General features: G+C 40.4%; 2 protein-coding genes across 3 annotated transcripts; one reads left to right on the forward strand and one right to left on the reverse strand.

Moving 5' to 3' along the window:
• The first annotated feature begins 1,189 nt into the window (after nt 1–1,189).
• Nucleotides 1,190–22,813, forward strand: LOC145490961 (uncharacterized). Of its 2 annotated transcripts, none has more exons than XM_081470081.1 (33): nt 1,190–1,631; nt 1,753–1,943; nt 3,221–3,288; nt 3,726–3,799; nt 4,061–4,143; nt 4,455–4,543; nt 4,759–4,889; nt 5,606–5,738; nt 6,199–6,320; nt 6,850–6,970; nt 7,433–7,570; nt 7,815–7,925; nt 8,474–8,643; nt 9,254–9,413; nt 9,712–9,753; nt 9,835–9,894; nt 10,463–10,588; nt 11,008–11,150; nt 11,645–11,720; nt 12,198–12,317; nt 12,956–13,012; nt 13,229–13,351; nt 14,372–14,438; nt 14,745–14,817; nt 15,051–15,163; nt 15,808–16,031; nt 16,623–16,824; nt 17,290–17,465; nt 17,888–18,135; nt 18,860–18,902; nt 20,156–20,369; nt 21,516–21,629; nt 22,622–22,813. In XM_081470081.1, the coding sequence occupies exons 2-33, from the start codon at nt 1,844–1,846 to the stop codon at nt 22,768–22,770; spliced, it is 3,870 nt and encodes a 1,289-aa protein (XP_081326207.1). In that variant the 5' UTR covers nt 1,190–1,631; nt 1,753–1,843; the 3' UTR covers nt 22,771–22,813. The 2 variants fall into 2 exon arrangements, with proteins under 2 accessions (XP_081326207.1, XP_081326208.1); XM_081470082.1 differs by having other exon boundaries at nt 1,191–1,631; nt 12,210–12,317.
• A 2,045-nt stretch (nt 22,814–24,858) lies between these two features.
• Nucleotides 24,859–26,545, reverse strand: LOC145490965 (uncharacterized). Its single transcript, XM_081470086.1, has one exon. It carries the CDS (start codon nt 26,238–26,240, stop codon nt 25,467–25,469), a length of 774 nt encoding a protein of 257 aa, XP_081326212.1. The 5' UTR covers nt 26,241–26,545; the 3' UTR covers nt 24,859–25,466.

Raw genomic sequence — 26,545 nt, forward strand, 5'->3', positions numbered from 1 at the left:
GCTTCTGTGTGAAAGGCATGGGGATTGCTTTCTTCCCACCTAGGGGTTTATCAGATTTCTGTCTCACTTAATGTTTAGGGCAGGATGCTAATGTTTTTACCCATGAGGCCTTCAAGGTATCTTTTAAGGTTAATATGAAGAAATAAAAAAGCACTGTCATGCTGTGTTTGGTTTAGATCTATGAGACAAAATCAAATGAAAGTTTTAAAATTTATTCCAGCATAGATGAAAGCATTTGTTGATAATGTCTCTATTGAATTCGCTATATAGCAATACTTTTATTTTTATGCCTGTCCTAGCATAATTCTTGTTGCTGGGGGGCAAATAACACCAATGATAATTAGCTACACTCAGTTTGATCTTTGACAAGTCTCCCCATCCCTTTAACATGGGAGTTCCCCTAGGGACAAATGCCTCAGTTTACCCTCTCACTGAATACATGCCCCACCTGCAAGATTCTTGCAGGTGAAGATGTCTTGGATTCGACATGATAAAGATGATATTGATGACATAGCTCTCTATTACTTGCATGACAAAATTCAAAGTCAAATAACAACCTGTCAGAGAGAATACAATACACTGTATGAAATTCTGTAGAACTATATTAGATCATTGTAGGGAGTGTTAATAGAATTTATTGGGCTGAAAGAGACTTTTGTTTACGCTGGATAACAGGATAATATTAGACTATATTTATAATCAATTTTTTATATTATATTTGATAGCGATCTCAAGCAGACTGCCATATTACTCTTGGCAGATAAATCCCGTCATACAACAATAAAGTAATTAAGTATCATTAATTGTGGATGATTTTCACATGTAGTTTTGTTGAGGGTGGCAAGGGTACAATGGAAGCAGAAGGGCTATAATCCTGTTTTATGAATTACGTTTGTTCAGTTCTTACATTAATTTTCACTGTTAGATCCAGGGGAGGGTTCTGGGGTGTTCTTGCCCCGGCTACCATAATTTGCCAACAAAGCAATGTTGGTAGGGGCAAAATAGTTTTGTGGGCTTACAATGTTTTCAATCCAGAATCACGTGGAACCAAAACTGTGTCATGGCTGTAATTTAAAGCACCCATACATTAGCACACCACCAAGCCACTTTTCTGTCTGATACGATTATTTAATGGTGGTCTCAACAAGTCGTGCCCTAAATTTAGCCCCAATGTCTTGGGTACTTTGGGGGTGGGGTGGGCTGTATATTGGTCTAGAGGGATATTTTTAAATCCATAAGATTTGCGGTCTCTGTCCTGTTATAATCTGTCATGATGGGCCATAAATGTGTGTATGAAAACAACATAAAGATCAGCCTAGACGCCGAATAAGTCAAAGCCGTCGATAACAGAGCCCCTGTTGGCGCTTTGGGATTCCGGAAGAGAGGAGCCTGGAACGAATTGGACTCGTCACCTCGGCGATTCGCTGATGCTGTAAACTGTGTTCAAATTGTGGAACTAAATGAAGTTCGTGAAAGTCAAGATCAGCCACGATGACTGGTTTTACTGAGTAGAAAGACCAACGATCCTGTTGTGCCACAGTCAAAAGAATCTGTAGGAGATAGGCATTGAAAATCGAGCTAGGAAATATGAACATGTAACACGGTTGAAGGGATCACGATGGATTGTTAGAGTGAGAGATTTTGTGTTTTTTGGGGGCACTGTAAATATGTTAAAGCGTGGTATGTTTAAAGTATGCGTACTTGACCTCATAATAAATCCATTAACAGTGGCATCGTTTTACTCTTAAACAGCTGTCCCTCTGTGTTGCAAACTACTGCATTGAGCTTGAAGGTTTGAACAGAATTTTACAATTGAGCAGACGTGGGAGTCTTCCTGGAACCAATGAAAGATAAAGTTGTTCATGAGAGCTCACAAAGCGATGAAAATAATGAGGTATTAAATCGTTCCTCTGCATCAGCTATTCCTCCATTCAATATACCCGGTAAGTTAGCGAAATATTCAATAAAATATCAACTACTACTGCCACCACAAGCATCCAAGCAGTAACTGCTACACTCAGCTGTTTGTTTGTGTTGGAAATTTTGTAAACAACGTTTTGTTTGTTTAAGTTGCCCATTACCCAGGTTATATAGCTCAAGCTGTGAATTATGATGATTTTATTGCTTCATGTAGGTAATTTATACCATTGCCATCGTTTACAAATACTGTTTTAGTAGTTACAGTTACAGGTCAAAGTACTAAGTGAACAGATTTCAAAGTTCCTGAACTGCTTGTACCTATAATTTGATCGCTGTATCTGAACACCCACAATTTTCTGTACTTGCATGTCAGTTAGTATAGGCACTTGGTTTGTTTCGCTGGTGGATTATATATTTACTGACTTTCCAACTTGGTAAAATGTTCTTTCTGCAATTAATGTGACACGTTTTGTATCCTTACTGTAATTTTGTATATATTGACCTTGCATGGTGCAGGGTCAACTTTTCTTACTTAGGCAGCGGTCGCACTAACAGGATCGATGTTTACATTGGACATAAATTCCATCATCACATGTTCGCCACATGATTGTGTAACCCTTATGTCGCGATCAGACATGAGGGTCTCGCAAATGACTCACAGCGTATCATATATCTTTTAGGTCACAGTCTTGCGACCCCAGTAACCCTCTGGGGGTAAATGCTCCGACAAACTTGTGTGAGAATTCATGAGGCAACAAAAATAAAAAAAAGTCGACAGTGCAAGCCATGCCTTGATATTCTTTGTCCCCTGTGGGACATCAGGCAACAACAATATCTCCATTTAGCTCTGTGTTGCACTGCATGTTGTGCCTACCTTACATGTAGCCAGGAGTGGGAAGGACTGGGTTACATCTACACACAGACAGTTGTGCCTTGTCCCAATTAAATTTTGCCTTACCGAGCTGGGCTGTGACAGTTTCATGCCAGATAATTTTTGTGAGCTGGCCAGGTTTCCTTCTGCAAGCTGATGTCCAAAGCAGGGCAACCTTAGAGATATAAGCCTGATCTGTTCTTAAGTATGTGGCCCACCCATCAGATTCATCTACAGGTGTTTGATTTTCATTCCAATGCTTTGGCAATCAATCTTTCTGTAAAGGTCCCTATTCAGGATCTTGTTTGGCTAGAAGATATGCAGTTTTTTTTAGAGACACCCCATTCTGGAAGGACATAATTAAAAATTAAAAAGCCTTTTTCGTATTTCATAATTTTTCTCACTGTGACTTGAATGTTTTTCTGACAGACTTGAAGCTATTTGAGAAGGAATCTCGAACAACACAGCTTGTTTTTAGCTACCAAGGAGGGAAAAAGGTCAGTTATGAATTTAAAATGATTAATTTGGTAAGCAGTTTTTGCTGGATTAATGTTGCAGTTCCTAGAGAGTTATGTTCAAATGTTTGTAGTAGATGAATGCAAAAACCACACAGTAATAAATGGCGTAAAGAGAGTTTGTTATTTAGGGTTTGTCGAGTCTTAGAACTGGCCAAGTCCAAAAGTTACATCACATTTGTTGCCAGGTAATAATAATATCAAAAGAATGTGTCATCTCAGATGGCAACCCCAACCTTGTTCCCAGGGTTTCTCTATCTCTTTGTCCCCAAGAGCTCTTGGGGGTGGGGAGAGAGAGAGAGAGAGACCCTGGGAATGAGGTTGATGGCAACCCTGCTTAATTTAACTGTTGTAAGTTATAATTCTAAAAATTAATCTCTAACATTCATTTTAATTATTATAAATAATTTATATTTTAGGTTCCAAAGCTTAGAGAGCCTAGAAATTTGTATGCATTTTCTAAAGATAAAGGGCAGCAGTCTTCACCAAGATGGTAAGGGAATGTGTTGTTAGCACGGCCTTTGCGTAAGTATTTTGAGAGTACAAATTTTGACAATCTTAATTAATGAGTTAATTAAAAAAATATATTAACTACAGCTTTAGAGAAGTGGCAATCTGTAATCAGACATGTGAAATATTATAACTTACAAAAAAAAAATAATAATTTAATAAAATTAAATTATTTTTAGACTTTGATCAAAGTTAGCACATACTGTTCTTTGACGAAGTAATGTCTTGGTCTGTACTTCCTTAGGCCATCTCAGATGAAGATTTTGCCGACACGACCCCTACACATACAGTATATACCAAGAAATCCAGAACCATTTGTTAAGCCAGGTATGAGCTTCTCTAAATTTAACAACTAAAACTACGTGCATATGGTTCCCTGGCTTGCCTTCCAAGGACTTCTACATGTACTGTTGTCTTTCCGGCCCTATAAATATAGGGCCTGACAGCCAAAAGTACATGTAGAAGTACTGTAGCTACTGTAGTACTGTAGTTACAGTAACAAGTACTTATTTGTTTTTGAGAAATCTCAAGTGCTATTTTCTTGAGTTGTAATGATCTTATGTTCATGTTTTTGACATGTAGTAACATCAAATTACACAAGCTTTGTTTTTAACCTTAACTTTGTCTATTATTTTCAGAGAAAACATTAGATGAATCGAGTCTTACAAAGCTACCTTGCGAAGAAGGAAAAATTGTTTTTAACAATGAACCAGGTCCAGAGAAATATGTAAGTCAATGGCACTAGTCTAACTGAAGTCACTCTAATTAAAGTCATTATAATGAATTCATTCAAAAGTGTGCAGCAGTTACTGTATCTTTGAAACCTCATTACTGGTAGTCATTCGTGAATAGCCTTGATGTAACCACATGATTTTTGCTTTTTCTTTCATTCTTTCAGTAATATATGATTTAATTTAATATCTTTCTCTCTTTTTGTGTCAGTTTCTCAGGTCACGTGTTGGTGGCAGTCAAATTGCCAACAAACCTTTTTACAAGCTAGCCTCTCCTGATGATGTTACTCTGCTTTTTGAGTCTCGTTTCGAATGTGGAAATCTTTTGAGGGCCATAAAAGTGTAAGTAATAGTTAAAATGATTTTCTTGGTCCATACCAAAATAATTAGTTCTACAGCAACATAGTAGAAACCCGTCATATGATATTGCAAATCCTCAAATATGCATGCCTGGTTCAATGTTTCATACATTGTTGACCATTTGTTGATAGATCTCATTAGGATAATATGCCCTTTGAAAAATATTAGATTAGACCAAGTTATATTTGACTTAAAATACTGCAGCTGTACCTCATTTACTAAATATTCAAACAAAAAAAACACTCTAGGTTGTTGTCTAGGTGATAAATATCTTGTGAGTTACATGTAATTGAATCTATGGAGGGTCCAACATAGGCTTTTTCAATCCCGCATCCTATCACTGTTTTTGGCTTAATTGTGCCATCCCGCCCAAGTCAGAATGTTTATCCCGATCCCGCCGGGTTTAAGTGGCAGTTCTTTGTGTAACGTCTGTAACGTGTGATTTTCCGTTTTTCATCCCCCATACCGCTGTCAATTTTAAAACTATCCCATATCTTGTTTGTCAAAATCAACAAATTCGTTTCCCATGGAAATATTTTTATCCTGCATCCCGCAATTAAAAGTCCTGTCATTCTGTAACCCGCCTTCATTTTTGCTCTCATCCCCTATCTCGCCAAATCTATGTTGGGCCCTCTTTATATCATACTCTAAGTACTTGGTATATTATTTTGTGACTCTGATCTCCTTTCAACCCTTAGTAATGACACTGAATACCAGTTATGGCTGAGAAATGATTTGTATACAAACAAACACACACAGTGGTATTACTTCAGAGTGCAAAATACAAGACCCGCTGTCAAGTATAAGTTTACCATCATGAATCTCCTCAAAGTAAGAGATTGAAATAACTTAGTTCTTAGCATTTCTACTATCGCCTAGCAACATATGGGCATGTCATGTACGCAACAGATGATGATAGCTGTATCGTTTTAAATGTACTGCAGATCTGTTATGCTAGCCACTAATCATTTACTTCTGTTGTTATTAATCACAACAGTTTGAGCAACATTTAGGTATAAGATGAGGTGGGTCATACATGTACATTTAATTGTGATCTTACAATTGCAGTTTAAACCATTTCACCGTCACGTACACCACAGCTTTCTTTATCACTTCTTAAGTGCAGTTAAAACTGCAATCACATTGTTAAGTTATTTTGTCACAACATTGAAGAATTAACTCTTTCGAGGCTGTTTCAACGTACATGTACATGTAGATAAAGTGGCTATGTCTGATTGAATGTTCTGTGATCGCACATACACATATTTTTTAATTTCTCCACATTATGTAGTCTGGTAGCTTGTACAATGAAGGCATGAGACCTTTGTTATACTCTGAACTGGATGCAGCTACAAAGAAGATTGGTTGGGTCAGAACTGGAGACAATATCAAGTACTACAAGAATGCCATCAGGTACAGCAATCCCAGTAGTTCACTTCTCATTTCTTTTTCTGTCAGCCTAATGGTAGCTTGGGATTCTGAAACATTCAGTGGGGGGCATTGGTAACCCCTGCAGGTTTTTCTGGCCTTGCATGGTAGCTGCATAGTTTTCCCAAGTCTGTTTTTGTGTGAAATTTCAGCCGAATGTGTTCTCTTTCAGCTGGAGAAAATAGCTGGTAGTCGGCCCGTAGCTACATTGTATATCCCTACCCCTGCATAGAATGTTACTTTGTTACCTTACCCCAGCAACTCATTGTTGCCTATTTATACACCTGAGTGAAGAGGGCACTAATTGTAAGTTGTGACGAAAAAACCCAGTGTCCCCTGCTAGATTCTTATTTTTTTTTGGCTCATACAAAGTCTAGTACACTGACCAATGGAAATTAAATGTTAGACTCTTTTTAAGAATGGAAATTTTGGGCATCACAAATTTCCAGTTGTGGGAGTCTTTTGTAGCCTTCCTGCAAATTGTTAATGCATAAAATGTTTCTTGTCATTTAAGACGTGAAGATACAACAAAAGACAAATACCATTACTCGTTAACCTGGACCTGTGAGTTTCCCAATGAGGATGACACATATTATTTTGCTCATTGCTATCCGTACACGTACTCTGATTTACAGGTATGTCAAGCTTTGAATTTAAGAATATACTTACAGCTGTACCAGAGCTGTCTACAATGTGATGTCTTAAAACAATATTAAGCTACCAGTTTTATTGTTGTCTCACAACCAAGTTACAAACTCGAGATGTATAAAATTGCAACATTTGGACTGCTTATACGGCAAGATTTCAACAGACCATTAGACCAGATGATTGCATGTGTTACCATCTGTAGCGAGATGGTCGGCTGTTATATTGGTTATAGATCAACACTTTAGAGTCTTACACTGATACAAGCACTAATTATAAGTAATAGTAAACAACATACTTTGAACATGGTTAGTCGTAGAACTTTTCTTTTTACATTTTTAAACCTATGTCATTTACCAGCATAATAGATTATTTATGTACAAAGTAATTAATGGCTGTCTTGAGCAAGTCAAAGCTATCTCAATGTGTTACGCATTGTTTTCATGCCCCAGGAATATCTTCAAACCTTGAGGAATGACCCTGTGCGGTCCAGAATTTGCAAACAGAGAGTGTTATGCCGAACTCTTGCTGGGAACTTTGTTTATGCACTGACAGTGACCAACCCATCAAGACGACCAGCTGATGCCGAGGTACATTTGTAGTAATTCAAGCTGTCAAATCTGCATTTAAATACATTAAGTTGCAGTCTTTTTTTAATATAAGTTGCAGTTTATTTAATCCCAGTCTGTTTTAGCCCTCTGTCACTAGCCTGCAAACAGGCTCTTTGCAAGCAGGTTCTTGCCACGCAAAGAGCCTGCTCACAGGCTACTCTGACGCTTTTTCAAAGTGTAGTACTGTACATGTATTTTAACGTTGGGTTCTTGTTATTGACAGGCTAAACAAGGAGTGGTTTTAACTGCAAGGGTTCATCCTGGAGAGACAAACTCAAGTTGGATGATGAAAGGCCTTTTAGATTATCTCACAAGCAATGCTCCTGATGCAAAGGTTTCACTACTTTCTGTTAAACAAATGTACTCTGTTGCACAGGAAGTAATATATCAAACACGAAAGACCGTGTTTGAACACAATTCCAAACACCGAGAACAGAGTTCAAAATACGATGCGCAGCGGAGTATTTTTGACTAACTTCGAGGTGTTCGGAAATGTGGTCATACACTGTTTTTCAGAGCATTTAGAGTATCCTCTCATTTGAAACTAGAACTAAGGTGAAAATGGAGAATTAAAATCGTAAAAATCTTCATGTACTGTGTGCGTGTTAAGATCAGATATCCAAACACCGACACGGCCATGATTTCCTTTGAATTTGAGAAGGGGTAATCTCAAAATCACAATGACTAAAAATTCTGCTTCCAGTGTTGCGATCGGAGGAAAAAAAAAATCCAGAAAGAAAACGAGCAATAACGAACTTTCATTGATATCGTAACTCTGATAAAGGTGGACAGAGGCCAACGAAAATTCAGAAAAAAAAAACAGATCAGATTACAAAAAGTTTCGGAAATTATGATAATGTTAATGTTTTTTTTTATTCACAGCTTCTGCGAGACACGTTCATTTTCAAGATTGTTCCCATGTTAAACCCGGACGGAGTTATCGTTGGTAACTATCGCTGTTCACTGGCTGGCAGAGATCTGAACAGGAACTACAAGACAGTGCTCAAGGATTCATTCCCTCCCATCTGGCATGTTAGGAATATGGTTCGAAAGTGAGTAACTTTTATGAGGGTCTATTATGCTCTGGTCGTGGTTTGGCGGTTCAAGCCAATTTTGAGTGCCGGTTTGCGGATACATTCACATTAATTATCTGGCGGTTTACGGTTAAGAGTATTTGTGATAATATGTCCTTTTAAAATAGTCGTTTTTTCGCTATATTAAATGGTTAAAAGTTTTCGTTGTTAGATTGCGAAAAAATCTAGAGATAATTACGTCAAAAACTGAAAAGGGTGATTGTGCTTTTCTCAACAAATCTACGTCTCTCAAATTTCAACAGGAGCACATTTCGAAAATCAAAGTTCTCAGAAATTGTTTGACGTAGAATTTCCAGACAAACTACTCTGTGCCACGAGCTCGAGAAAACAAGACGGGTCGACAAAAGCTTTCACTTGACCGGTACGAGAAACGTTCACTCACGTTTCACAATAAAATGATGTCAACTTTCTCTCACTCAAAAGCCTGTTTGTCGATGGACTTACCTGTATGATAGTAGTCCATTGGCGCTGAAGAAAATCTTGTTCAGCTCACGCCCCTTGAGTGTCTCTTGTCTTATCTGGTTCTTGCATCGCTCAGCCTTTCTTTCAACGTTTCTTTCAAATGCAGATTATTGGAGGAACGAGACATAACGCTATATTGTGATCTCCATGGGCATAGTCGCAAGCAGAATGTTTTCATTTATGGCTGTGAAAATCGATTTGACCCTCTGAAACGATTGAGGGAAAGAGTCTTTCCCGTGATGATTTCTAAAAACGCGCCAAGCAAGGTACAGTGGTAAATATTGTGTATGTTGGAGTCTTTTCATCTTTGTTCAACATTTTGTGAAAAACCATTGAGTTACTAAACAAAGAATGTCATTTAAGATTAATCAAGTTACAAGGACGCTTCGTTCAAAAAGAAAACAACCATATGTACAGTCGACCCGGAGTTTTTTCGGGGGAAAATAATCTGACGGAAACCGTGCGGATGCAGCACGTGGCGGGGAAACGGTAGTTTTCTACTTCTAAAATAGTAAACTTGATTGTTATAATTAAACAAAAAATGTTTTTTTCTTCTTCTCACAGTTTTCATTTAGAGGCTGCAAATTCAAGGTGCAAAAGAGCAAGGTTTGTAAATGATGGCAGTTGGTCAATTTAGTTTAATTCTTTGCAATTTTTGACAACTCGCTATTTATTTGTTGCTCACAGGAAGGCACAGGTCGAATTGTCATGTGGAACATGGGAATCTTGAACAGTTTCACGATGGAGGTATGGAGGTCAAAACATTGTAGCCAGATCAAAAGGCCCCAGTAGAGGGTGGGAGACGGGAAGGGGGCTGTCTGAGTGTCCCATGTCTAATTAATTCCCCCCCCCCCCCCCAAATATCCTGTATCCCGTTGGATTTTTTTTTACCATAAATATATGGCATTTATCTCGAAAACCCCTCATAGGGCCTCATAAGAGGAATGCTTTCCTTTGTATACACCAAGCTCCACAGACAAAAACGACCGCAAAGACTTGATAGAATAAATGTTGCGTTGCTTTTCACTTTTAAGTTTGATGTTTTCCTTGGTCATTTTTCCACTTCAGCTAGCAAATGCCAACTGCAAGTTATGTGAAATCTTTTCTCTAATTTAGCTGTTTGTTTATATGTCTAAAATTGTTGTAAATGTATGTTGATGTTGTCGTTTCATCCAACTCTAGAGAGTCTTTACTTCCTAAACGCTCCCTGTCATTTTCTAAGTTGTGTGCTCTGAAAAAGAAGCAATTTCAATTTTTTTGTATTTCTACGATCTAGGCATGTTTTCACGAGTCCCTCTTCTTTCTCTTTCACCAGGCAACCTTCTGTGGCTCATCGCTGGGTAAACGGGCCGGATATCATTTTAACACAGCAGACTTTGAGTCCATGGGATATCACTTATGTGATACGCTGCTTGATTACTGCGATCCTGATGATTCCAAGGTAGTTTGATTTTGCTTTTTTTGTAGCCTCCATAGCAAGCGTTCCGGTGCGAAGAGATTTCTCCAAATTTCCACAACCTGCTTTGTCGCCCTCTTTTGCTCCCGCTCCAGTTGGCGCGCGGCCAGAATACAGAAAAAGCTCTTCGTACGGGAACGCTTGCTTCGCAAGCTGCGTTTTCTTTGACCAGTTGTATTTTATGGTTGAGAAACTCGTACTGAGAACTCACTGGTCCTACTTGCCTATGATCAGTTTGAACGAAACGGAACGCAATACAATGCAACGCAACACATCAAATCTTTGGGACATGAATCTTTTCCATCATTCATAGAAGACTATTTAGTGGTCACCTAAGCATTAACAAGAACAATGATTAAAGGAGCCCATTTACGGTATTTTAAGCTATTTTGTGTTATCCACAGTATGTTTCCATCTTAAGCGAGCTGGAGTTGAAAATGAAGGCAGAGATCTTAGAAAAGATGAAACGTAGAGGCATCGCAGCGCCCAACCTGACCGAGTCTGACATAGATCTGGACCTCAATTACACTTCGGACATCGAATCAAGGTAAATTATAATGCTACGGTTCTACAGAGGTAACTCAACGCCTGTTAAGTTTGGTTCTTTAGTTTTCCCGACTTAATATATGTCTGAAAGATAACTTCAAGCCTAAAGTCTTCCGCAATTTTGAGAGAATTTTCAAATACCACTTGCAGATTGTAAATTCTTAATTGTACTCGCGTTCATACGATTACCTATACTAATTATTAAGGAAGGATGTTGTATATTCTGAATTCGAGCCAAGTGGTCCATCAGGCCGGTGCTTATCTCTGGTTTCAGTGGCATGAAGCGACTAGGAGTCGCAGGGTTACCCCAAACATTAAATTCGCCGGTAGTCATTTATACACCAGGGCGGAGAGAGGCACTGTGAGAGTAAAGTGTCTTGCCCAAGGCTTGAACCCAGTCTGCTCGATCCAGAGACGAGCGCACTAACCCTGAGGCCACCGTGCCTCCCACAAGGATGTTTATAACTGAGTACATTTTCTGCATCATTTCTTCAGCACTGGTGGCTCGGACAGCTCTGTGTCAGATGGTCTGCCCATGCATCTTATTTATGCTCCTGAAGGACTCAAAATGGTAAGACAGATCAGGAATGCTTACATTTAATGTTCGATTATTTGTGTTACTACCAATGTTGGTATCGTCTTCTTCCTTAAACCCCGCTTAAACCTAACCATAAAAGAAAACAAGAGATGTCACGAAGATCGTAGTTAACTACATGTAAATAGGCATGCCAGTGTTTTTAGTAAGTCACGCGCACATTTAGGTGCGTTGTAGAAATATCTTATTCAACATAAAATGATTTTTCTTTTAAATGCAAATTAAATTTTCTCATGTTTCATCATCTGTATAACTATTTCAGACTCGATTATCAGCGAAGGAGAAATCGAGCGAACCCCTGTTTTGATCTTAGCCGATATTTAGCTATGCTTTTAATCAATTAATACATTTTCGTACGGGATTTAACTTTTTTGACGATATTTCTTCTGTCAAGCTGGAATGATCTCTGCACTGATTCTGTCTTTGTATCATATTATGTTGTAAATGAAATAGTTTTCTGACCAGGAGCCAAGGAAGAAAAAGCTCAAGTCGAGGAAAGAACGAAACAAGCGACGCGCAAAGGCCATGAAAGTCAAGGATGTGTTACTGGCCGATATAGCCACTCGATCCGCGGTAAGGAACATGACATTGTGTAACGAGATTCGCGTGTGCCTTTGAAGTAATATATCAAACACGAAAGACCGTATTTTACCACATTTCCAAACACCGAGAAGAGAGTTGAAAATACGACGCGCAGCCGAGTGTTTTCGACGAACTTCGAGGTGTTTCGAAATATGGTCAAACACTGTCTTGAGTGTTTGATATATCTTCTCAATCGAAACTAAAACTAAGGAGTAACGGAGAAATAAAATCATAAAAATCTATGCTAATTAAGATCAGATATCCAAACCCCGTGATGGATATGATTTTCTTTTTTTTTTTAACTTGATGAATTATTAATAAGTTTGAGAACAGTTCTGCCACTTTGGAAAAATGCTAGTTGAGACAAGCGAATATCTCGCATGTATTCCTATCCCGCTCTCCTCCAGGTCAATGTTGGACAGATAAAACTGCTAGTACTTCAATGGTCGAATTGATCGAAATTTCAGGTAGCTGCCCAACTTTGTAGCACATTGGCAAGCTTTCTTGCAATTTGCGTTTAAAACGGTAAGACTTGTTGCAAGAAGTACACTCCGCCGCAGATTACGGGTGAGTGTTACTTTACAATTGTTTTACAGTTCTAACGTGACACTCTTCTTTTACCATTCTAGCAACACCAAGATCCGCCAACTGAAGTGAAGTTAATGTATCAGAAACATCATCCCAAGGTGATTATTTTATTGTATTCCGTAGTTTTAAAACCAACACAGCTAGGAAATTCAGTACGGCTATTGATCACAAGACGGTCAGGGTGAAAGTCTCTGTCTCTACCTGCGAATCTACTACTAACCAAAAAGATATTACATAAACATCAAAATTGTCTGCTTTTGATGTTAAAGATACATGTATTTGATATGATTTAAAGTTTTGGAATTTCTATTCAGCGGTCTGCTCAGCCCAGTCCTACGCGGATGAAGTTGGACAATCCTCAGCCTCGGAAGCATGAGCACAAGGACAACAGTACACCAGTCTCCGGCACGTTTAGAATGGACGGCACCGGATGCAGGGTCAGTAGTCATAGTTTTGGAATTCAAACAATAAAAATATCAGGAAACGAAACAGAATGGGCTGGTTTTTGAACTAGAACCCGCATTATTGTTCGTTAGATTTAGATCGTAAAATACGGCTTCGGGTCCGTAAAATTATTGGGACTGTCGAGAAAGGAGCCTCTTGTCCCAACGTAGCTAAGCCATGGCGCGAAGTCCTGTAAAGTTTTCGTAGATATTAGAAAAAAAGCCGGCACCTTCTCCCGTTGTTTAAGATAGTTTGGTTGGACTTATCTTGGGAAGGGATTTTGTATCTAGAAGAGTCAAGTTGTCTTTAAGAGTAATTATGGTACCCAGATTTCAAACATTTTAGGCACTGTTAGTCGTTAAGTAACTTCGTACCATTTTTAAAAGACGCAAAATGTAAAACGTGCTCTAAAGTAGAAAGCTTACAATCAAAAAGAAACTTACAGATAGTGGCAGATGATAGTGGTAATTGCCTCCAGGGTAGGATTGTTTTCACGGGACATTAGATGTTTGAATCAGATGCGCAGGTGGATCCATTTGCGGAGATGGGACCGTAACCCAAAGGTGTGCTCTGTAACCTGGTAATCTAACTACCAACTGAGTTGATACGATGACTGCTGTCAATCGCGTTGGGCGGGGGGAGGGGGGAGGGGGATGAGGGGACTCCCATAGAAAAAGGACGGGGAAGCTCGTCGGAAATTTCAAAAAGCATCACTAAGAGATACCAAGCTCCTGCTTTGTGGGCGTGGCTTGAAATTTTTTCCTCCCCTGAAAGGTACAAATTGTCTTATAACACATTATCTCTTGTCATATTTTTCGGCTCAACAACCTAAAAGTTACTGCAAAAGCTCCTGCTGTGGACCTTTTGAGGCTGAAGACTCTAAGAGGTTACAAACCTGCTTTTCTAACCCCTAAAAGGTACTACGAGCACTCCCGTCCTTTCTATATGAAAGTCCCCCCGGGCTGTCAATATGCTACTTTAATTACAGAACTTTACTGTTTTTTCTTTCTTAGCATGAGTACCTGGAAGCCGTGACCAACGCCTACATGATGAGTGGAGTGCTGGTCACCGAGTCTAAAGGTATTTTGTTTGGATATCTCCCTTGGAGTCGTAATGCAAAAGCGTTTTGAAGAAGCTGCGTCACAAATGGTGCATCTCGAGTTTCGTACAGCGTAACATCTTCACTGAAGTTCATTGTTCCTTTTGCTGTTTTTCTGTTATTATTTCGCTGTTTCTTGCGTTTTAGTGTTACTTTTGTATGCTGAGACATTTTTCAAAATTTCCTAGCTTTGATGTGAATATACCGTGTGGTACAAAATAATACGATCTTGTTCGTTTTGCACGTACATTGTTGTTTCGTGTTTTCCTCCGGTGCTGTCTCAACAGAGGTTCCTCATTTTCGTTACACTGATGGTACTACTTACTTGAAGGAAGCGTCTTCGCCTGAAAGGACTGGCAAGTAAGTTTATAGTCTGGAGTTCGTAACCGCCAGAACTAGCCTACACAATCTGTGAAATGGCAAGGGAAGAAAAACTATACAATGAAAATAGACTTAATTATTACTGCTACAGAAACTTTTAAGCTGCTCATTAGCGATACCCACAGCTAAGTAACTATCACGGTATACACTGTTTAGATACATAGATATTATAAAGGTGTTTCGTTAACTGTTTGCTTTGTTTCTTTCGTCAGCTTGAGTCGCTGGTCCGTCACCAGTCCTCCGCAACCTCAAGGCTTTGAAATAAGCGAGGAAGAGGGACACTTCACGGTGTCTTATTTGGCCAAGCAGCTGGAAAGAAGTGCTGGTAGGTAGTATGTTTTTAGAAACAGCATTTTTCCTTTTTGTCAATTCTGTAAGCTCAGTAGTAGCGTGGAGCATATGCCAAGTTTGCAGAAGGTCATTGGTTTGTCTCATTTTGGGAGATCCTTAAGATTTGTTTTCGATCAGCTTGTGTCGCCAAGTCAACAGTTTCCTTATACCGTAAACTGCCGCTTATAAACCTCTGGGCTTACACAGCTTCGTAAGGGCTTTGAGATGGGCTTGTAAACGGAGGGGCTTATATCCGAGGGGGCTTATAACCGGAATAAAAAAAATGGTTTTGAAACGAGCTACAGCTGCACGTGTTGGTCGAAATAGATTTTTAATTTCCTGGTAATTAAGCTTTAGAACATCTCAAAACAAGGAAAGCTAGAGGTAGGCTTATAACCGGAGGTATGTTGTGGTTAACAAGTAGATGGGCCTATAACCCGGGGGGGGGGGGGGGGAGGGTCTCATAAGCGGCAGTTTAGGGTATTCCAATACTGCACCAGGCAGAAAAGGTTTCAAAATACAAAAAGGAAGAGAAAAGCTAAGGTGCTGTATATCTTTTCTACACTCAACTAGTGAGGCATCTCATGAAATTCACTGTTACGTTCTGTTTGATTAAAAGTGATTTATTTTAATTCGTAGAGTGTACATCTCCGGCTCCCCGAAGTCGAAACGAAAAGCGAATCAGCTCAGCTCTGGAATTGGCGCGAAAAATCACCATGTACAACAACCGCTACAAGGCGGCCGGGATAATCGGGCAGGAGACTGAGGTCCAGCCAGCTCCTTCACTCAAACCCAGGACCCCCGTTCAACCATATCCGTACTTTCCGTGGCAGCCTAAAGGAGACTGTTTGTCCAGTACTAAGGTAAGCGAAGGTTTTTTGCTGCTAGGTCACTCACTGGAAAGATAGCCAGTTATGATATGTACAGAAATGAACTTAGCAGACCCGTCCAACGGAAAGTTGGTATAATTGCAGCGTTTCCTGTGATATATCAAACACGAAAGACCGTGTTTGATCACATTTCCAAACACCGAGAAGACGGTTGAAAATACGGCGCAGAGCGGAGTCTCGAGGTGTTGAGAAATGTAGTCAAGCACTGTCTTGAGTGTTCGATATATTCTCTCAATCGAAACTAGAACTAAGGAGAAAACGGAGAAATATAATCATAAGAATCTATGCTAACGAAGGTTAGATATCCAGACGCCGTCACGGTCATCATTTCCTTTGTTTTAACTTGTTGAATCATAAATGAGTTTGATTTTAGGCTAAGAAAGTAAAGAAAATAAATTAAAACACATTAATGTAAACCAATTCCATCTTTCTCTTTTCATTTCTGGAATGTGGTTTAAACTATTTGAAATGTAGAGAGAAATTTTAGATATACGGTTTGCGTCGTTCCTCAGTAAAAGATATGTTTTAAACATGTTTAACTTGCTGTTATGCTGGATTTTCTAGGCGCGTTTGTATGAACCGAAACCTGTGAAAGAGCAAGAACTGAAGAAGTCTTTTTCCCAGATGTCCCTGGAAGAAAGGAAAATCAAGAAAGTCAGTCAAAAGAACTCCACGCGAAAGAAAACGGTGTCCGCGGCGGCTGCTGAACGTACAAACTGGCAACAAACAGAGGAACAAATGGCGTGTCCGTCCAGCAAACGAGAAAGTATGGAATAACTGCTGAATTTCTTTCTGCATGTACCTAAATCACTCGTTATATTGCTTTTTCATACAAGAATAGTAGTATTTTCGGTAAGTTGTTTCCAACGAAACTGCGTATGTTGAGAATATGACACTGTGTGTATCGCCAGCAGAGTGGGCCGAATCGTGTTAGACCATGGTATTTTTTCAACTCATTGTGTGTAAGATGTCGTTGATGACGATTCTTTGCGCTAAATCGCTTCGCAATCGGCCATTTTCGAGTTACCTTGTGCCTCTGTTTCAAAGCGAGTACTCGTGCAAAACCTTTCGTACGAAAATGAGTTTGATTTGCATCAAAATGAACCTGTAAAGAATGCATTTTCATATGAATGGTTTTGCATAAGACTCGTTTTGACACCGAGGCAAAAGGCAACTCGGAAATGGCCTATTGCGTTTTGATGACTCTTACACGAAGCCTATTTAAATTCAGTTCAAGAGCTCGAACCAACAAATACTACTCAGTTCCAGTCTCCGAGGCTGCCCGCGACTACAGAGCTTAGTACACCGGACAATCACTTGCAACCCGCGCCACTTGTGGGGCCCAGGCCCATGAAGAAATACACCGGCAATGGACAGGCGCCATTAAACAGGAATCCTACTGGTTTGGTTAGTGAGATATTCATTCCTTTCTGTATGTTAATTAACTTTAACCTGATTGTTCGAGTTCTTTAAAAAACAGTTTACTTGCTTCATATTATCAGCTTATTTTTTGAAACATTGTATGATGTTTGTTCGCAGTAGCTCTCAGAGGTTTTTGATCATAGACATTTATGGAATTGTTACATTACGAAAGTAGATTACAAATCACAGCAATAAAACGTTTCAAAAACCAAGTGAATTGGTTGCTCGTGGTCTCGGCTTTAATTGATCAGTTGGAAAACTTCTGCGTTGAAGTCAACTTGAAGAGAACGCTAGCAGCTACGACAGTACAAGAAATTGTTTCAGACTTCAACACCAAAGAAAACACGACGAGCAGAATGTCTAAGAACCTGTGCTAATAAGCAACTGATATTAAATTATTTTTTCAGAGGCCAAGCGCAATTGACAGATTCAACCCTTTAACGAAGCCCAGTTCTACATTGGTGGACACCCCTCGCTTCACAAGTAACAATCCTACTCTAGTGGCCGGCCGCCATTCACCTGTTTACGTGGCTGTACCTGTTGACAGACCCCCCGTGAAGCTCAAGCCCAGGATTCGTGCCACTGCGCAGGACACGAAGGACATATCTACCATAAACGAACTGAGGAGCAAACTGTTAAATGTCGACGACTCGGGGTACAAATCGATATCACCTTGAGTCCATCGTGACCGTTATTTGGGTCGTCACAGAACACATTTCTTCCCATAATGTTGCGTGACCTTCCAGTTAAGGCTACAAAGAAGACTTATGTAAACTATAGCGGAACCTAGCCTTACGGCCAGCCCCTTAATACGGTCACTTCGTTATTATGGCCATTTTATTACGGCCCCTGCGACGAAAGCTTTTTGGCCGTTAATACGGGCAGAGTTTTTTTGCGGCCCGTCGTTGGCCGGATAAATGAGGCTGTATTGTACATGTAATGTGGTGGGATTTTCAGCGCTACTTTGCTAATCAGTAAATTGAAGCCAGGCCCTCCTGAATTCGGGAGTTATTTTGACAATGACTGTATTAAGTCGCACTCGAGAAACTGAATAACGTGTTGTCCGACAACTTTGTTCGTCAAAAAAGGCTTTTTTGAAGAACAAAGTCTCGATGTGAGAGCGCGGGCAAGTTGATATGTCTGGGCTCTCATTGATAGTAAAAATTTGGTCAGTCCGCGTGAGAAGTTTTGAAATTATGAGTTATCATTTCCATATTGGTGGTCATCATTTAAGTAAAAAGTGAAATATTACGATCTTTTTATACTTAGCCTGCATGCTTCGATAGTATGGGTGCGAGGGAAAAAGAGTTTTCATCAAAGCTTTTAGTTCTGGCCTTTTATTTAACTAATCTACTTTGTGCGTTTTGTTTTTGTTGCAGAACATTAGTCACGTATGCTTTACAGAACCACGAAGAGGACGAGGTGAGGATTCTTGTCCAGGGTCCGAAATTGCGCTTTCCTGGTCGCCAATGCGACTAAAAATTTCGCACTGACGACCAGAATTTCACAACTGGTCGCCAGCGGGCGATTAACTATTTCATGCCACGATAATTACACAAACAATAACTTTGATTTTCAGCCAAATCGATTAAAATAAAATTCAAAGCCGCCCGCCAATTAGTCGCTTTCTTTTACCTTTCCGCTGCTTTTGAAGTATAAAACCGATTTTCCTGTTATTATAAATCTACCACAATGTTTTACAGCGAAGCTTCGCCGTCATGTTTTTACAGCGGTTTCCCATAACATACGTATTGCGGGCGCAAGAGGCCCCATGCGTTCTTTCGCCATGAATATTTATTCAGGCGATGTGGTGTCCAAAGCTGTTCTGAAATCTATCCGTAATTTATTACAAGGTGGAGACGGAACATCCGCGAAGAAATTAGATGAAGATTTAGATATTCTCTGGGCGTCAAAAGGTGGAAATGTAGATGGCGACCACATTTTTCCATCTGGCGACTGAAAAAAAATTTCAGTCGCCAGTTGACGCCTGCCGAAAAAAGTTAATTTCGGACCCTGTTATCTTACCAACTTATTTCATCTGACGTTATTTTGACTCTGAAAGACCCGCAATCTCAAATATCTAGGAATATATGCTTTCACGCGCACTGAATGGCAGATGTGGTCGGAAAGTCACCTCTAGGATTTTCGAATGCAGTGGTTAGAGTACTATTGAAGCAGTAGAGCACTTTTTCCGTGTTCACATAGCCTCATCTAAACAAGAGGGGGATTCCGAGAATTCGAGACAGTTATGCAAACCTTTCGAGAATTCTCCCAGTCTCCCAGTCTCCCAAGTGTCTAAATGCTCCGTGTTTAAATGCTCTTATCTAAACACACCTATCGACCAATGAGAGTGCGCGTAGTATCTCAGTTATTTTATTAAAACGTTTACTTGTGGAGGTCTAAAATATAAACTTCAGTGTGGTTAATCTGCTTCTACGGCTTTTAATGTGTTAACATTGTTGATATCACCATGCTAGTTCGACTTGGGATACATCAATTTTCCCATAGAATTATCAAACATCTCTTTGTATATCTGTTCTGAGAATTTCGTAGTATATCAAATAAGACAATATTCCATAGTTGATAGTTATCTTTTTTTCTCAACACTTGTCTGCTTGGCAATGTAATTCATGTTAAATCTGTTGATTACCGAGTGTTTTGTATATTTACTTGAGCGGCCCGCTCCAAGCAGCAGTGAGAGCGAGAAAGATGGTACAGCTTTTGCCACTGAGCATGCTGCGTCCGTCAGCCCGCGGAGGAAGAGAAACGAAGCTGACGGCGTTACTATGGCAACTGGTTTGATCCCCTGGGAAGACGAAAGTATTCAACATGTTGGCTTTGTGACTGGAAAACATGGCAGGAAGTCCCAGTCTCCAGGGATATCTCCCGGTAGGTTGAGAACGATGTATGAGCGAGGGACGATTGGTGAGTTAAAACCTTTGCGTGGGTTTCGTAATGAAGGGCAAACGTGATATTGCACTTCTTAAAAGAGCTCCGTCATTTCTTAGAATGATTTCAAAAACAGCTTAAAACACAACTAGATTGTATTATTACGGGTAATTTATTCCGGTAACTCATCGATGACCAGCAAAAACTGACTCCAAGACAGGGTTGTTGGTCGTTGTTCCAAAGCCCGTTAACGCTAAGGTAAGGTAAAGTCTGCATACGAGCCAAGTGGCCCATCAGGCCGGAGCTTATCCCGGTTTCTGTAGCATGAAGCGACTAGGAGTATTTCTACTCCCCCCTGGATGGGATGCTAGCCCATCACAGGGTTACCCCCAGCATTAAGTTCGCCGGTACCCATTTATACACCTGGGTGGAGAGAGGCACTTTGAGAGTAAAGTGCCTTGCCCAAGAACACAACACAATGTCCCCGGCCGGGGCTCGAACCCGGACCGCTCGATCCGGAGACGAGCGCCAGGGTTAAAAGTTTATCAAAGTATTAAAGGAAGTATTAATTTTTCTTGTGGAAAAAAATTCACTGCTAAGGTTTTTGTAGTTTCGAGATCAATCAAACTCAACTTTGAAGGACAAATAATATAAACAGAAAACCTCACCGAAAAGTTACAATATCTTTAATTAACCCGGCCCAGGCCTTCATATCCTCTTTCCTTTCCGCCACCACAACCCCGAATTTGACTATCTTTCTTCGGGTACTGGCCACAAATGAGAACCCATTGTTTAACAGTATTGTTTGTGAGTTACGTGTTTTGATGCAGGCTTTTGCTTCTAATAGTTAGGTCACTTGTGATGGTTGTCATTAGAGTACACCAGGGACAAGCCGATATTTGTTTATTTTTGTCAGGTCTAGAGCGGTTATCAATTGAGTGTCGTAAAACCAAAACCAAACCAGTTACTTACCAATTAGACTACTCAGTCAATCTAAAACCGAAGTAAAACCAAAACCAAAACCAAAGTAATTGCCTGATTACTTTCCACATTCAATTGAAAACCGCTCTATTGTGAACTTGAATAAAATTAACAGTGATAACACTGCTCATTTTTGCTGTCGACTGATGCATAGTTTCGCTTTAGGGATAGTCCAAATTGGGAAGGGACTCGAAGAAGTGGGGCCTTTTTCTGGTGACTCAAAGAGGTCCACTACGCTTAATAAATCACCTCAAAGTCCTCCCAGAAATCAGGAAACGGGTAAGTTCTTTGTCATTGATTTTGTGTTCTGCGCGCATCATACGTATTTCGTGTTAAAGGCGACGGACTTCCTTACATTTTTAAGTGGAGCAAGAGAGGTGATACAGGTACAGATGGAAGGGACTAACTTCAACTGATTGAAATGCTGCGCAACAAAATCAAAATGGTGAAGTTTTTTGGTTTATAGCCGAATTCCCCCCACTGCTTGACTTACTTAAAAATGTAGACAGATGAGAAAACAAGCGCCAGTCTATAGCGAAATCCGGTTTCGGAGACCTGAGTAAGCCTTCGTCTCGAAGTTCCTAAGCAACTTATCGCGCTCCAGTCCCGTGACAATTTTTGGATAGTCTGCTGGCAGCCGGGTTTTTCTCTTAGGGTCACTTAGACGAGTGTTCAGTCATCGCGAACGCAAAAAGGCAGTATGGCGGTGGCCGAGTGGGGAAGAAGGCGGGACGAGAAAAAACCGTCTACGGGCTCTTTTTAACTTTTCAAACCCGAGTGGGGAAGAAGGCGAGTCTCGTCCCATTCCCCTTTACGCTAAAGCGTCCTTCCTCATAACCCCTGCTGAATTTCGAGAGAAAAACAGACTGCCAGCAGTCTAATTTTTGGAGTACACGCGCTATTAATAAAACTCGGAAATAACTCGGTGTTGTTGCTATAGAGTGTTGAATGGTGGGATCGATTATGAATACTATGGGATAAGTGTCGATCGCAGTGGATCGCAATTGTGTTTCGATATGATCGCAATGATCGTAGGCGATCATAGGCGATCGCAGGGAATAGAACATGGTTCTATTTTTTGCGGTCCCAATAGATCGCAAACGATCGCGGATGCGTGTTTCCATATGATCGCAGATCGCAGAACCCACGATTCTGCGATCATATGGAAACCAGAAGATCGGTCAGAAACGACACTTCATTTCCGTCTGTAAATCGGAAACTATACGAAAGAGCACGTCACTTATGACATGCGTACTGTGGTGTTTTTCCAGGGGCAGCGCCGTCAACAATTTCGCTGACTTTCCAGTTCGGCTCCGGCGCCTCACCTCGAGAGCAAAGTTCTTCTCCGCCTCAGAGACCCGCGATCTTCCCACCGCAGCTGAAAAACTTCTTCAGGCCTCACGGACCGCCACACAGATAGCAGTGGTCAGCGGGATCACTTGAACGAATGTTAAACAGTCGGTTGAGCCCGCGACAAATGGTCTGAGCCCGCAATCTTTTTCAAAGTAGTTGCTTGGCAACGTTGGTCTTATGAGGTCAACATGACGTGGCACCTTACAGAGTGTTCGCTATTGAGCGCATTGATCTTTGATTGGTGGTTTGAAGCATTGGGAATTATTCAAATGTTACCGAACATTTGCCAGGAAAACGTCATTTGACTTTATTTTGACAAGCAAACCGAAGAACGAGAGAATAAAGAGAATACACCTGTCGCGTTTTAAAACTAATGGATAGAAGAAGAGAACACCATGTTTTATTTGTCATAGAACCTCTAAGGCCCAGTTCAGACGCCGAACTTTTCATGAGCCGAACTTAATTCGAATTTGGACCGACCCAAATTATCAAAAGCACACCTGTTGATTCAGACGTCGAACTTAATTCGCCGAACTTTATTTAGTTTAAACCAAAACACATCGAAAATGTCAGCGATTTTCAGGCAAAGTAAAAACTGCTTGTAAAATGCGTTATAATAAGTTATGCATTAGGTTCGGCTCATGAAAAGTTCGACGTCTGAATCAAAGCCGTTCCAAAGCCGAAATTCCCGGCTGAGCTAGGCGGGAAGAACGGCTGGGCCGTTCCAAATTCAAATAGCCGTTCTTAACTGATTCAGACGCCGAACTTTTCATGTACTTAATTCAATATATTTGGCTCGGCTCATGAAAAGTTCGGCGTCTGAACTGGGCCTAACTTGTGATCAGGCGTTCTTCTCTTTCGCCGTGAAAAACCCGCCTGATCGCCGATAGTTAAACCACAGATCAGAAACTTCGATTCGATTGTTGAAGCAGGTGGTACAATACAATGTAATAACTTTTATTTCATCTCAAATTTAAGATAGCAAGATTGTTAATTAATATATTCGAGAAATAATGTGGTTATCTTTTACCGACCAATCCAGGACGAATCAAGACACTTAGAAATGGATAGTAAAGCTTTCACACGACATTTCAGTGTTGCTCGTTATTACTTTCCGCAGATCTGATGGTAATTTAGACATCACATGCAGCCGCGAGCAATACAGTTGCCCCGCTCACTTGATATTTTATGTCACAAGACGCACGGTTGAAGAAGTTCAGTGACTGCTTTGTTTGAATGAGTCAAATTAATTTTCTGTACATTAAAATTGGAAGCAAAGTGTTTTACAATGAAGTTGTTCCTTTTGTGACTTTTGTATACGGTTGTCAACAGTGGATGTATGGCGCACCACAATATTTATCGTGCCGGAGAAATTTGAAAACGGAGGTTTCACTCTGAAAACGCATCAAGTGTTTTCCGTCCAAGCTACAGCAATTATCGGTCATTTTGGATTTGTGTTTCAAATAAACTCATGCAGGGAAATCACATAATTATTGTCAGGTCATCGTTTTCGAAAAGCTCCGTTTTCAAAATATTTTCCGTCCACACAAAAACGGAAAGCTGACGCTTTCAAATTCTTCCTGTTTGAAGAACGTTTTCAAAAGCTCGATTTTCTTGACGGCTAAGTGTGGACGGTAGGCCTAACCGAAGAAATAAAGCTGCGTTTTCAAATTTTTCCGGCGCAGTGAGGACGCTTCCTTATTCGTTCGCGCCAAGTGATCCTGGGGTTAATCGCAAGATTATTTGTCGTTTTTAGTTATGGTCCTTGCATAAATACAATGTGAAGGTTGAATTTTAGGGCATGAAATTCATGGTAAGACACATTTTGTCGCCTTCCCTTTCACCCCTTTAATACTAACCGCAAGCAAACAGCAGTAAATAAATGCTAACCGCGAGCAAACACAGTATGTGAATGCGAACGGCAAGCAAACGGCAGTAAATAAATGCAAACTATATATGTGTCCTACGATGAATTGTATCCCAATTTTAGTGGGAGAATGTATTTATAAAGAAAAACAATTGCTCTGAGAAGAGAAATGAAAACTCGATATGTTCAAAGTCTCGTTGAGTGTTGAGCGCTGTTTATTTGAGCGCGAATGTCTAACTCGTGCCTAGTCCATTGTCTGGCACCCGAGTCTCCCCTTCCCCCCCCCCCCCCCCACTTTTCATTCTTCGATTCTTTTCTTCGACAAAATACATTCAAGTTACTTGCATACTGTAGTTTGTTACGAGCGAAGGAGCCCTTTCCCATCAATGAAATTCGACTAAAAAGTCGATCTCCGGAGCGATAAGATCAAACTGAAACAAAACTCCGTAAGTGAAGTTCGAAAATTCCCGCACAGAGATCAAACCACCACAAATTGGAAAATATTGGTTGCATTTGTTTATTTATAATGCGTAATTTTACACAGAAAGCAGCGGACCACGAATCATGACGTCATGGTGCGTGACTTGAGCCTTAATTAATAACATAACTAAAGTCTATTACATAGTGGGAATCTACGGCTAAAAATACATTGAAAATCTCTCAGCCTTATTCCATGTACCAGCATGGTTATTATTTTATATGGTTATACTATCAAAAAAGTCAGAAATGCATTTCTTACATCCCTATACTAAATGAGTTGTCACTCCTATTATAGCAATGATTACGTAGTGTGTTTTTGGAAAAGCAATGAAATCAAGCTGATTTGCATAGCACCTGTATACAGTGCAAAAACGCACGTAACAATATACCTTTCCGCTTGTTACGTTTCGAAATATTCACTGAAAACCGTGAAGAAATCCAAGCAATGCAATAGAAGCGATTAGTAGCTTGATATTGATGAAAACGGCGCTCGCGCTGTCTGGGTTGGTCTCGTATAATTGCACCATAGTTCCCTCGACTTTCTTTTCAATTTGTGTACAAGTCGTTCCTGCTACTATCGGCTTACTATACCGAGCTGTAGTCGTTATTTCGAAGTTTTGATCCTTTATATCTTGCAGCGAGATTGTTTTGTCGACTCCGTGATATTCCTCCGTTTTTCCAGTGGTTTTGTGCTTCACCTTTGTTTTCAGATCAATCAAATTATCGTCGATCCCTTCTAACAGCGTCTGTTTCGTCGACGATTGCCCAAGACAAAGGTTTCCTTGATCGTCCAGTAATCTTTGCTCCTCGGATGTTATCCTCACGGCTCTGTCTTCTGGGACCGCAGCGTAAGAACGGTACATGGGATATCCTTGTCTGTACACCGGAGCATTGTTTAGAGTATAGCTTAACACCAAATAGCCGACCAAAACTTTTGTGAACGTACTCGAGCGCGAACCCACTCTAGTTTGGCTGATGATAACCGGCGAGCGGACGGTCGTAGCTTTGATCGGCGTGTTCTTGGTGATTTTAGGTTTGCCAGAAGAACCACTGTTGCTTCTAGACCTTGATCTGGAACCGCCGGAACGGGATCCGCCGGAACGGCCACCTCCGCCGCGGCCTCTGGCATCCACCGCAACCAACACGAGCAAAACGATACAAACGAGTGCTGTAAACCTACGCACGTTCATTGTGCTTGGGCAGACCACAGAACTGTTTCTGTCAAAAACTGAGTCGAATTTAATGCCGACGGCTTCAAAGGGACTGACAAGTAACAACAGTTCGCGAAGGACACCCTCAACGTATTTCCGTGTGTATCCAACATGTACACCTAACTTATAGTTGTAATTGACGTCACGTTGTCAAGGCAAACTTTAATTTATGTCTCGGCGGTTATCCAGAATTTTGACGGTTAAGTCATTTTTCCCGTAATTCGAAGAAATTTCAAGGTGCTTGGCAGAAAATTAACGCTAACACAATTAAGAATTCGTTTTTT

The sequence above is a fragment of the Orbicella franksi genome, chromosome 6, assembly GCF_964199315.1.
Source record: "Orbicella franksi chromosome 6, jaOrbFran1.1, whole genome shotgun sequence".
In the NCBI taxonomy this organism is placed as follows: domain Eukaryota; kingdom Metazoa; phylum Cnidaria; class Anthozoa; order Scleractinia; family Merulinidae; genus Orbicella; species Orbicella franksi.

Bases quoted from the DNA above. Each gene is read 5' to 3' on its own strand.
- LOC145490961 (XM_081470081.1), top strand. From the start codon at position 1,844: ATGAAAGATAAAGTTGTTCATGAGAGCTCACAAAGCGATGAAAATAAT. The intron at 4,890-5,605 runs GTAAGTAATAGT...TTCAACCCTTAG, and splicing joins CTTTTGAGGGCCATAAAAGT to TAATGACACTGAATACCAGT. The intron at 18,903-20,155 runs GTGAGGATTCTT...TATTTACTTGAG, and splicing joins AGAACCACGAAGAGGACGAG to CGGCCCGCTCCAAGCAGCAG.
- LOC145490965 (XM_081470086.1), bottom strand. From the start codon at position 26,240: ATGAACGTGCGTAGGTTTACAGCACTCGTTTGTATCGTTTTGCTCGTG.